The 13,720-nt window shown below is 38.9% G+C and overlaps 1 protein-coding gene across 3 annotated transcripts in view; it reads right to left on the bottom strand.

Annotated features, from left to right (window-relative positions):
- dennd2b (DENN domain containing 2B) overlaps nucleotides 1–13,720 on the bottom strand; it is a 44,360-nt gene that overhangs the window by 29,496 nt on the left and 1,144 nt on the right. Inside the window, exons 1-2 of one of the 3 annotated variants that reach the window (XM_086071009.1) lie at nucleotides 10,874–11,123; nucleotides 2,285–2,383 (exon numbers count right to left, since the gene is read on the bottom strand). In XM_086071009.1, coding sequence (XP_085927135.1) covers nucleotides 2,285–2,358 — 74 coding nt within the window. In that variant the 5' untranslated portion in view covers nucleotides 2,359–2,383; nucleotides 10,874–11,123. Of the gene's footprint in view, nucleotides 1–2,284; nucleotides 2,384–10,873; nucleotides 11,124–13,720 lie in introns of those variants that run through there. The other 2 variants (XM_086071011.1, XM_086071010.1) reach the window with 2 other exon arrangements.

Raw genomic sequence — 13,720 nt, 5'->3', positions numbered from 1 at the left:
ATAGTAAATATGAATGGGAATGTTTTAGAAGTAACCCAACACAAAGACTCACTAGCGTCTGTCTGGTTGATTATTAACTTATTCACAACTGAAGTTTACCTTGTGGGATGTTTACCTTGACATATTCTCATTTCACCTTTAGAGTTGTGTCCCAGCAACACAGAGGACTGCCTGACTGTCTGCTGACATCATCTTAAAGGCATTAAAGAAAATATTAGCAGAAAAAATTGTCTTGTGATATCAATTCATCCATTTTCTATACTGTTTATCTTTACTCGGGTCACACGCAGAATACTAAAAATAAGTCCACTTTAGTCACTGTCTTCATATATTATTCACTTCTGTAGTAAAAAAAAAGAAAAAAGAAAAAAAAGTTCACATTAGGCTATAAGGCTGCCCTAATAACTTCCTCAGTGCAGAGCAGAATGTTCTCAAAAGCTCAATTTATACTATAAACAATCAATTCATATCAATGAGTTGGCCTGACTACAGTATTACATTTAAAACAATCCAAATATATGAACATAAATTATTATTTTTTTCATATACATAGCCCTCCTTAAAATGGCTGAGCTGTCACAACGTGCTGTATTTGCTGTATACAATTCGCAGAAGTGCATATGAAAGGAATGTTGCACTTTAAACACATAACTGAACTGAATAATTGAATAAGGCACTGTAAATCTACCTATTTAAGATTTTGCTCAGGAAATGTGTGGCTAATGTACTCTCATGGAATATGCAGTATAGCCTACATGCACTTGCAAACCACATTGCTCAAATGCGAAGCAAAGCTAAAATGCACGATAGGAGTGCATAGACATTTAGCAACCACATCCTATACAGTCCCATATAATTACAATGAGTGTGGCGAGCCACCTCAAGTGGGCCAATCTTACCATGCAAAGTACAGTGGAAACTCTCAGGTCAATTGAGGTTATGTCAACCATCATTTTCAGGAAACATATGCCTTTGAAGTTGCATAAAACTTTGGAGTTCGTTCCACCGTCAATCCTAACATCATTTGAGAGACTCTGATATTCTTCACTTGACCTTAGTTCAACAAGAATCAAAGAAGTATATCCGTGCAGTATGCTCATTTCCTTTTTTAATTGGGCTTTTTGAGGGCTTACTTCTTCTTTTTTTTAGCAACACTAAATCCAAAAGAAGGAAGGACAAAGGGTGTTTAGACAAACATACCCTAAGTTACATTAAGGACAGCCGCACACCAAGCAAAATGGCCACTTAACCGTGAGTCATGAGCTGCCAACCATCAGCCAATAGTGCCATTAAAAAAAATAATCACATCGATGCAGATGTAATAGCCAATCAAAAATGCCATGTCGTGTCACATGAGCATTCACAATAAAAAATAATGTTACCGGGTATGATCCAGCTGGCCACCTCAAAGTCTTACCAATAAAGTATATACAGTATATATTGTAAATATTCTGTTACATTTATAATTTCATCTGTACCTGTGACTAATATAAGAGCGCAGTCAATTAATGGGTGATCACTGCCAAGAGCCTCTCAACTATCCACACTTTATCCTCTATTTCTTGCTTGTTTCCGCTTTGACTCACATTAGAATTGAATTGGATGACGTCCCACGTCCCAACATATTTTTGCCCAGCCTTAAAGAGTCTTCCTCATTTAGACACAACAGGTTAAAAAGTTCATGAAAATATTGCCTTGCGCGTCTGGCCCAGACTCAAACTCACAGCTTTTCAGCACAATATACAAGTGGGCTGCCAAGAAAGTTAAACCCTCAAGCATGAGCATAACATACAGGCATGTTTAATAGCCAAAACATACCGAAGAACACTGCTTTCACTGTAAGGTCAGTACCACCATTTTTTTTTCTTAAACCAAAAATCAGCCACTACTCAAGCTGGTATGATTGTTGATGGATTACATTTCACAGTTGTAGCCACCACTGTAACTTTATCTTTCTGTTTGAAAGAGTTTAAGAGTGTAAAGAAAATGCATGACAGGATGACGGACACGCTAGGCAAGATATCCCATATCATTCCTGAAGCTCGTTTCTCTCATTAGCTCACAACATGCTGCAGCTCGCTACTGTTAATAGTTGGATGGGGCCCTTGTCCAGGATCCAGGGACATACAGTACTTGCAAAAACTTTGGAAGTTTTTTTTTTTTAACATGATTGAAATGTGTTGCCCCTTATTTCCCAGGAGTAAAAACAAATACTCATTACATTCCAAGAAGCAGTTACATAGTTTAGAAATCAGGAGACATGACTGTAAGTGGGGTCACTAACCTGTCAGGGGGGTCCTGTGGAGCTTTACCCCCTCCTGCATGAGGCACAGCCTTTGGACTCTTGTTGGCAGTCATGCTTGCCTGCAAACCGCCCACTCACCTAGTGGACAAACGCAAGCATGTTCAGCATTTTCATCAATTTTACAGTCGATTCATAGACAAAAATATAAATCATTGTGAACTCATTTGCTCCCAAAAACATATAAATATGTTCTATTTTTAATATTACCATGCTCCCAAAGACACATTTATACGTTTTTTTAATGCTAGAGTATACAGAAGGCTTTTATGCAGCCTCTGACCTAAAGAGAATGGTTGAAGAAATGGTAGTTATTACAAAAACTGCCAGCAGGTGGCATCAGAGTATAAGAGATCAACAGGGGCCATGTGGAAAAAGAAGCTCATTTACCCACATTTTGAAACAGATTTGTGAATAATGATGAAACTATATTCTAATGCTAATTGCTGTAAAACGTAAACAGATAGAAATAAACTGTTTTCCCCTGATAAAAGAAGAGACTCTAATCTTTCTTTTGGTAGGTTCCAGGTTTTTATAGCAATAGAACACAATATTCTGTGGGTCTTGCAAAATCAGTCAAAATCCAGTAAAACAATTGAGAGCGAAGATGGTTGCTTCAGTGAAAATGGCTGGAAGTGAATGAGTAAAATGCCAATTTAACAATGATTTTTACTGGCAAACGCATACGTTCAAACGTATTTCAAATTCAATACGTTCATACGTATTTGAAAGTATGCTTGAACAAGAGCGTTTAATCGTATTTATACATTTGTATGTATTTGCAGTACTTTTTTCCCATAATACGATGGGGTAGTTAAACGAGGGGGTAAGTTATAAAATGTTTGTTATTTTAACATTTGGCCTACTTTATACCAATATGTTTTAAAATTAAGTAAGTAAACATTTATTCGTAATTTTTATGATTTGTTATGTCTGCAGTGAATATGGTACTGACTTGTGCATGCGCATAACTGGCGGCATTATAGGCAAAAATGCAACAACAACAAAATGTATTTAGCCTACAAGTATGTTCAAACGTATTTGCCAGTCAAACATCATTACTCCACATTTCAGTTCAACTGTTTTCATTGTTTAAAAATCTCAAATGACAAAAATGACAAATGTACATATTTCGCCAGCTGTGATAAATTGAAGACATTATTATGCCAGATGCCATTTGCCAAGACTATTTAAAAAAAAATCCATCACTGATGAAAGCTGAGCAGACAGTTGGGCTTTCATGGCTAAATCCCACCAGATTACAGGTACATGTTGTGTGCTGTACGTTCATGCACTTCACAGGGAGAGATAAAAAGCAGTTTCTCCGCCCTGCCTGTTTGCCCTCCGACAAGAGGCCATTACTCATGAAAATCACATTTCCCAAAGTACAAGTGACCCTTTGCAGAACGCTCATAGCAATTGCTGTGCACAACAATGAGGTCAAATGGAGATCCTTAGAGATCAGACATGGAGGACGGGAGGGCGCTTGAGTAGCATGTCATGTTTACAGGAAGTTGTTGTATGAAGAAGCCAGCCAACCAGAAGTGCGGCTGAGTCCTATAGAGACAGATGAGAAGAGAGAGGGAGCATTCCTGCTGTCAGCTATTTCCTGTGACTGTGGACCGTGCTGCAGGGACGGCGCATGATGTATTCTGATTAGCTTCGTGAGACAGACAATGCATTTCATGCATGACACTTCAAAGGCTTTAAGAAAATGTGACATTAAAATATTGAGATATGTGGGTTATATTTTCCTCATGATTAAGATGCTCACAAGGCGTATCTTGATTTTTAACAAATATATTAAGATAACAAATTTCAATATCTGTCATACAGATATTGTTGATTATGCCTGCTCTCACTGTCACATACCTGACTTTTGTTTTGTTTTTAAATCTGACCATTGCTTGAATGACTTTTTTATTTCATGTATTTATTTATTTTTAAAAGCTACAATCAGTGTGTCACATGGGGCCCATGATGGACTTTTCAGTGTAAACAACAAGGCGTTAGCCAACTGACTTCCTGAGCTGATAGCATCTCCCCTCGCAAAATCCTAGTGAGTAAACAACAAACCCCTGAAATACTATTGCACGACTCCACAGAGTGAACATGTGATTTGAATAATTCATATGAACTAATGAACTTAACTTCAAATGACACATTTAATCAGAAAGTGGAACATGTCAAGATTCTTACTGCTTACATACAATGATACAAAAACAGTGGCGCCTTGACTGGTAAATTTAATTCATTCCCTTGGCCAAACTCTCAATATGAGTCTGACGTCATCATAATATGTAGTTCGATGTAAACAGGTTCACACCAACCTTCAACAACAACAAAATGATCAGCCCAAAATTGCGAAATTGTGGAAAAGCCAAGGGGAACCGGTATTTAGAAAGACAAAAAGTCCAAATTAAAAAGAGCCACTTGGAAAAATCCCCCAGTCATCATCACAATGACCTAGCAAAAACATTTCAGTTTTTTTTTCCCCAAGTCTTGCCATGCTCATGTCTACAAGTGCTGGAGAAGATAATGAGTTTTCCCTCAGCGAAAAGCTTTTACGGGAAAGAGGAGAACAACGATGTCTTTATGGCACAAACAGATATTGCATAGAAGAGCCCTTTGTGTTCAAAGTGTATGTCTTTGAAAGGGAGGGAAAAATGTCTTATCAGCTTGGCTTATGCGCGCATATAAGTGTGCATAAGACACAGACTTAATTAAGTTGAATGTCTTTCAAAAAAAAAGGGCCAACGTGTCCTTGACCCTGTCACATTTGACAGATCATCTGATATGCAGTTCACCGCCCAAGATGCAAGAATGTACTAATATTTGTCCAATCCATCAGGCTGCCGCAGCTACACTGAAATATATCAAAGGCTGTTTTCACAGACTGGAAGAAACAAAAGAGCGATGAAAACACATCATCAACTGCACAAACAAACTCCATGAAAGGGCACAATGACTTTTCAACAATTTAATGATGATATGATATGTCAACATTTGGTTAATCAGGCATTTTATTTTCATCTTGGAAGGCAAACAGAAGGACACAGCGGCCTCTACAAAGGCTTAAAATATCTTAAATCACTCGTCTCCAGCTACTCTACTATTCAGGCTAATCTGTTCCTGAGTTTCTGCTGATCAGCAACCTGCTTTTTAAAAACCACAACGAAGCCGAGCGAGGGGCGCCAAGAGTCAGTGGGAAAAGGAAGAATCAAAATGCTCAGCTATTTTCAGATCTAGCTACGCACAAAGCCAGCTACGACATCAGCCCTCAAACTGATCCGCGACTTTAAGTGTCTTGGAGATAAGAATTGTCCGATATGAACAGGGACAGTAGGAGGATGTTTTGACCATAAATGCTGGGTTAGTAGCATGCAGTGGAAGCGGGGCATTAGTCCAACACCCATCCAGTGTTCGTGTTAAAGCATTTACAGTACACATCAACTGTGTATGACAGAAGGGTTATTCCGTTCAAAGCCTCTGTCTCTACAGGACGGTTTAACGCTCTTGACAGCTTCTATAATGTCTACATGTCAAAGAGAAAGCTGACTGTTGCATATAATCATACCTATATAATTACCCGCGTTGAACATATGCTTTGCCTTTTTATCTCCATTTTAGCTTTTACAGAGTAGCCATGGTGTATTTTGGTCATGGCGGCAGAAGGAAAAAACCCTCTGAGTAACCTAGATATGAGCAAGCACAGCTGCAGAGGCAGGCATGTGGAAAACAGGCTTTTATCCATCTGTGCTGCAGGGGGGGGTCAAAGACTCTGTGTCATCTGACCTGGGAAACAGTCTTTGACTTTTCCAAGGACATTAAGTGGATAAGATGATTTTTTGTTGCTGTCTGGACGTCTGAGTTCATCTGGTCTGCTCAAAAGAATGACATACATTTTGTGACTGACATTTCGACATTATGTTGTTGGCCTGCAGTGTTTGTAATTGTGATGGGTTGAATCAGTTACGATTTGTGAGGGCAAGAGAGCTGTTTAGCCTGTCACTGAACAGAAATGCCACATCATGAGCCTAATGGCATAATTGTCAATGTCATTTTTTACTTACTGTCACAATTTCAAGAAAATACAATTGCGATCTGACCTGCTAGCATAGGCTTCAGAAGCTTTGTTTTATTTTGGAATATCCACCTCGGGGGAAAAGGCGTTCCCTTTGTTCGCTAACAAGTGGCCATAAGACAAGCAAACAGAAGCAGAGCAAAAGGAACCTCTGGCTACCGAGAGGATTTAGAAGTGACACTTTTATTTATTTATTTTACTTTTAACTGCTTGCACATTTCCCAAAACAAAACTTCTAACTGATAACAGTGTCAGAGTAACACTCTAATACAAATAAGTCACGCTTCCAAGCAGCCATGGCTAATGTCAGCTTGTTTACGGTGCTAATGCTAGCTTGGTGTTGCTAGCGCTGCTATTTTGTTGAAGCTGGACGGCATTCTCCGTGACTAATTATCCCACCTATGCACTTTCATAATAGCATGCCATGACGAATGGCCATGTTTGAGAATCATACTCATGCATGTCAGTGAGGGGCCCGCTGGTCAGAGACTCAAAGGGGGCCGCCGTGAGGCTACAATCAAATCTTGCTAAAGGCTTGAAAAATGTCAACTCCGCCATTAACAGAAAAATGAGAAGCACAAATAGTGGAATGTGACTTCAACAATGTTGAACCCACTTTTCTGTTGGTGCTATTAATTACACCCTGATGTAGTGACTCATGGGAGAATTATATTTTGTGTCCGTGATGCCAATGTAACGCTGTTTCTTCTGCATTAAAGCGGGCGTTGCGCAAGAAGCAGAGCTGCAGTGCAAAGCTCACATTACACCAGTCATTATGAGTTCTAACCTCACCTGTGGTCAAGAACCATTGGGAAGTGACCAAAAGAATGAGATTGTGGATCCAGCAGCTGACAGGAGTTTCCTCTGTGAGGTGGGTGGGCTTGCATTTAGACATCTGGAGGGAGGCTTGGAGTCGAGCTACTTTTGAGTTTCCATCCAGAGGATTACCGACGTGGTTTGGGCACCTAATTGGGATGCTTTCTTACACGGTGCTAATGCTCAGCTATAACATTAACAAAGTTCCTGCTTGGTTAGACCGGCAAAGGGTTGCATTCCAGGAATTGAAACCGGTATCAAACATTGTATTAATACAACTCTTGTAGTTACTTTCGGCTTTAGTGACATTATACCCATGTTCCAAACTTGCTGAATTGCTCAAACTGTACATGGAATGTGGAACTGGCGATCATTTGCCATCCCTGTGAACATGAACAGTAAGCAAGTGCCAAAAGCCAAAGCCATCCTTCCAAATATCCCATTCCAAAGCCACCAATGTCAACCAGTGCTTGTGAAAAATCCACAAGATTCCTCGTCAGCGCATAATGTCATATTTAGCTGCTACTCGTTTTGGACATCAACCAACAAACAGAAAGGAAAAAACAAGGATTCTTTGAAAAGTAGTGTTGTGTTTAAAAGGCTCCTTTCCATGGAATTATTCGAAATTAACCCCCTAAAGAAAACAAGGCATTCCTTCTCAAGACTGCATTGTTCATGCAAGTCAGAGCCAGATTTTAATTTGATAAATACATTTACTCAAAGACACAACAATAAAGTCTGACCTTCCATTTAAGTGTTGCCAACGAGCAGCAGCACTTATCACCAAATCAGCAACTATTTCAAATATGTACAGTATTAGCACATTTAACAACCTAAAACTTAGTTATATTCTCACAAATGTTTCTGACAGTTGAACCTCCAAAGCCGAATGCTTCTGATTTAGTATTGCTCTATGATGATTTCTTGTGCAATACATTATTCCAACAGTTTCTGAAATTTTGGAATTGACAAGTGCAATGAGTTGTTTCCAATTAGGTTTACCATTAACAAGTACTCCTAAAAATGTACTCACTCATACCTACCTTTTCTGTCTGAGAATTACACGTTAACACTGCTGACTGATTAACATTTGTTTTAGGGATGCACGATAATGCCATTTTCAACCGATACCGATAAACCAATAATTTAGAAAGTGCCGATGTCGATAACCGATAAGTCAGCCGATAATTGTTTGCAAAATTAACTTGAATACAAATATACAAAAAATACTTTCAAGTCCTACTATAAGTGTAACATGTACAAATACATTGAAACATTGTGTAAAGCACCATGAAGCTGAATTTTATTGATATCTCTGCTTCAAAGACAACCAGTAACTCATTTTGAGCTTGACATGTTTAAAAAAAAATGCAACACATGATTATTTGCGGCTAAACAATCACAAAATGTTTTCCAAGTTCTGTATTTACTGTTTTATCAATTTATCATAATTCGGATTAGAGCAAAGAATAGTATGCATTTTAACCTTACGTCATATCTAAGAAATGGGTTTGGACCCATTACAGACACTTATAGGACACTGCATTCTATTGGAAATTCATTAGATTTAGTAATACTTATTCAGTCAAATTGGTGGTGGAAAGAAAAATACATATGGTTTATTGAGAAACAATGCATCCATACGCATTTTGGTTAAACTGGTTGCATTGCAGGCGTGGATTTGAGGTACGGGTAAGTATGACAATTTATATTACAACAACAGCAATCTTTGTATTACACAATAGCAACCGGTGCGTGAAGGTAAAAAGCCCAGTCAATGATGTCGCATCCAATCCTAAAATGGCGACTTGCATTCAAATTAACCAGGGGGATTGCAGGTGTGCTGTTTTGACAAATACAGGACTAGACAAAAAGATGAAAACACCAGATATTTATCACACTGCACAATATTGCTCCGTTAACCCCATCAATACATCGGAATGGACTGCCTGCCGGGGTACACTTTAACAACTTCTGATCCAATCGTTCGCTATTCATCTATATGGCAGTTAGCAATGTTCAAATCTCCCTTTCAAATGTCCACAGTTAATAAAGGTTTTTAGAATGGTAGCATCTTAACCCTGAAACATATTATTTCCATTTCTATTGTTCCTAAACCACAACAAATCACATAGATGTCGACCAGCGTCAGAGGTTCTACTGTAGTTTGTAGTTCTTCAATCAACAAAATAACAGTTAAGCTTCTATTGATCAGCAACTATTTCAAACAAATACTAGTTACTGAGTCGAATCTCTAAAGTGTGAAATTGTAGCGCAGCACTAAAAAAGTGCTTCCATTTCCACATCAATATCCTCAAAAATATGTACATGATAGTATTGTGAGTTAAAAAAGATGTCCTATATGATTTACAGGTATGCTTAGCTGGACACACAAGCCTCAGCCTCGGAAAGAGATCTTTTATTGTGATTCAGAATGAACAAGAGTCCCTTTCAGGGAAAATGGGGAAAGGCCAAATTCTCTCTTGAATTACTGAAAAGGAACCAGCAAAGAATCTCCTCAATAGATTTTGTTGATAGTCCTGCCTAGTGACTATACACACAGGCAATGTCCTCAATAGAATAATGCAAGTGAAAGGAAAAGACCAATAATCCCAAAAGGAAGCAATTGTACGTTCATTTTTGCCACAGCCATATACAATTAATTGAAACAAAACATGTCTGAAACTAGCGAGAGGTAATAAAGATTAGTTCAAAATTCATTTATCAGTAATTTTCTTGGTCAGTTTTATTGATAGTCACCGTACTTGCATAATTATTATTGCACTGTACTTTAAAGTTAAATACAACTAAAGTGTACATAAAAGTTTAAACAGGCAGAGGTCATGCTTTATTCTTTTATGGGTAACATATTTTAAATGTAAATTGACATTTGTATTGCTAATTCAGTGATTCTTTCTTGCACCACTAGAGGGGGCCTGTGTGCCACAAATGGTACTCATACTACACTTTGAGAATCACTGTTGTGACTGCAAAGTGTAAACTACACAGAAAGACAAATGCCACAATACATTAAGATATAAAACACACTTAACATTAATGAAGAAAATCATCACGTGCATTTAAAAGAAAAGAAGCAGTTTCTACTATCACAAATAACTGTGATGGAGACAAAACAGTGTGCTTCGCTCCACTTTATCTTGCATGAAGGTTTAGGGAAAAACAAACATTCCCATTTCCCATGATCCAAATTCCCCAAATAGTGACACACCGTCGCCTTCAGTCACAAATAACTTTTTTGTAGAAGTGATTTTGATTTTTGAGAACTTGATTTTTTTCCCCTTTTAGGACAGACCTTTACTGATGACTTTTATTTATTTATTTTACATATACATATACATACTACTGCCTGGACTTTTGACTCCCTTAATGATAAGTAATTCTACCCACAATGTACACAAAAGAGCAGAGATGCAATGTTTAGCCATTTAGCTCCCCATTCATCGTTAAACATGATGACCAAATATGGTCACGTGGAGACCACTTTTTAAAAACGCACCTTGAAACTTTTCACAACACCTCCACTAGAATGCTGCAACATATTTGTTGTAGCTAAAACGTGTTTTGAGCTAACGTGCAGCCTCGCGGGTCGTTTTGAACTTCGGCTTGAGAGTGTTGTGTTGTGTTGTGTTTTTGTTTTGTTTTGTTGTTACCTCCGAGTGGTTCCTCGAGCGCATGGCGTCTGACATTTTGAGATGTTATTCCATTCAAGTTTGTCGGATACCTGTCCTTTCCAATAATGTCCCACTCATGTCTTTGCGAGTATAACTGACACACACACACACAAAAAGGAGAGAGGAATGAAGCTCTCCAGCCTCCTCTTTAGAAGGCTGGACTTGTTGCCATGGAAACGGGTTGTTTGCCCCCACTTTTGTCGTGATTTGGCCCCAGCGTCTTCCTCCTCCTCTTCCTCCTGCAGGCATTCTCTCTCTCTCTCTCTCTCTCTCTCTCTCTCCCTCTCTCCCTCTCTCTCTCTCTTTCGCCTTGTTTATTGTCACGGTGGATGAATGGCAGATTTCGGATGAATATTCACCAGTGGACGGCTCGCACGAATCTACGGAATGTCACGAGGACTTCCTCACATCCACTCACAAAGAAAGTCTTTAAACACAACATTAATGGCGTTTGAATTCAGAGATAACAGAGATACTTGTTTACCTTAAAAAAATGGAAATCCCCTTTGACCATTTAATATCTTTCAATGTATAAATACATTGAAATGTCATATCAGACTAAAGTCCATGTACTAATACCTACGTTCTTTGTCCTCACTCAAAAGATAATTCATTACAATACTAAATCAACAGTGTCTTACTGATCGTGTTTTTTTTCTACTATTAGTACAGACGAGTAGCATAAAAATTCCCAGTAGTAACATGTTGTCCTACTGGTATGACAAATATGACCTACTGGCTGTGCTACTGGTACAAAACATTACTAATAGTCACACACAGTCTCTCTACTAGTGCGCCATTGTCACACTAGTTGAATTGTGTTACTAGTAAGTACAAAGAACATGCTAATGCTGCAACACTGGCAGTTTTGGTGTCTTTCTCAAAAGGGGTGCAGATTATCTCTCCAACAACGAGTTGCATTATATTTGTGAAACTGTCATATTTTGTCAAGCTCAAGAGTGGCTATGAAGTACAATACAGGGCCGCACAAAAAAAAATGTTTACAACACGATATGAAGTGTTCCTGTTGACAATCCATCAGACTGTCTTATAGTCCCCTTAGCCTCTCTGGGAGTTTTTATCACCTGACATAGTCGGGAAGAGAGGAAGTGACAAAATGCAGACATCCGTCACGGCAGCGTGTAACATCAAGTCAGCAGGAAGCCTCGCAACTTTGCTTTGCAGCGATTGTCCTTCCTGAACCCTTGGAATGTCCGCACACAAGAGACGGAGACGCCGCTGTGGGAAGCAGTTTGAGGCTCAGCATCTATTCCATATCCTTGATAGCCAGCCGAAGGTTCATGTACTAGTATGCTCTGTGTCCTCACTAGTAAGACGACTCAGCACACGAGTACAAGGATTGTCTTACAAGTAAGACTACTAGTAAACCCTAATCATTCTTAGTGTACGTGTCTTACTCATGAGGACAAAGAGTGTACTAGTATCTGTACCTTAAACTAGATGCCAAGGAATAAATACTGGCTATATCCTTCATAACGTTTTTCTGCTAGTGCGTACAAACATCACACAGTAGTAAAAAAAATAAAAAATATAAATGCCACACTAATTGACAACTGCATGCTACTAGTACTTTTACTGACATGCAATTCTACTAGTTAACATTCACTGCTACATGTGTAGTACAAAACGTTTTGCCTCACTACTAACTTGGAGATGTGCCACTAGTATGCCAAAGTTGTTCTACTAGTAGTGTGCTGAAATGTCATACAGTAGTAGAAGGCAGTAATGGAAAATGTGTTACTAGTAGTAAGACACCAGTGCACTGAATTATCTTACTAGTGAACACAAATGGCGTACCAGTATGGCTGTCAAGGACATTACAAAAATGCTCAAACGGCATTTGAGCATGATATCTAGCGTGGGTTTATGTAGTAGTATGTCCATAGTAGTTGAACAAGTACACGTTGCTAGTAGTGAGGCAAAACTGTGCACAACTGCAGATATAACTGCATTGTAGATTTCTACTAGTTGGCATCAAAGCGCCACTTGTAGCACTACTAGATGTCTACTAGTGCAGTTTTGTTTCACTAATAACATGTAGATGTTCTACTAGCATGTAGTTGTCCTACTAGCGTGTAGAAATGCCATACAGTAGAAGGGCAGTTAAAAACAAAAACAGGTACTAGTAGAAGTCTCACTAGCGCACTAATTGTCTTACTATTGAGGACCAAGAGCTAACATGAATCTAGCACTTCATTAGTAGTATTAGTAATGCACAGATGTTTTGTCTCACTAGTAACACAGTTGTCCTAGTATGCCTGTTTTTCTACTATTATACTACTAGTCTACTAGTACGTGGACCTCGGCTATCAAGGATATCAGCTGCTGTTAGTCACACGTTGACCCTACGCAGGCCTCATTTGAACTTATCGCCGTTCTGCGAATCACGTCTGGATTCCGCCCGCCGCACGACGTCCCTGGTGATCATAATACAGGAGCATCCCCCAATCAAATCCGAGCAAAACTCTTCACGTCAACAGCTGCGCAGATTTAAAGACTTAACATACTTGATTTCCACACCTGCTCAAGCCGCCATCACGTTTATTATGTCAAATAAAACCGCTGAGCTCTACATATGTTTGTTTAGGATTCAGCACCAAGCCAAAATCCTCAAACATCTAAGGGGGATTATTCCACACAGCTCCGGGGCTTTTGCCACCTACTTTCCAAAAATTCAGCTCGGATTCTATCGAAAAGGTGGAAACACTGAAAGCTTTGGTGAAGATGACATCATAAATGCAGCACGCGCATCTTTACTTCCAAAGAAAAGTGCATATTCACGGTTGGACCACTGATCATAAACTC

The sequence above is a fragment of the Leptonotus elevatus genome, chromosome 3 (genome assembly GCF_054856555.1).
Source record: "Leptonotus elevatus isolate MCC_2025b chromosome 3, RoL_Lele_1.0, whole genome shotgun sequence".
Classification (NCBI taxonomy): domain Eukaryota; kingdom Metazoa; phylum Chordata; class Actinopteri; order Syngnathiformes; family Syngnathidae; genus Leptonotus; species Leptonotus elevatus.
This window is presented reverse-complemented; position numbering and strand designations above follow the sequence as displayed.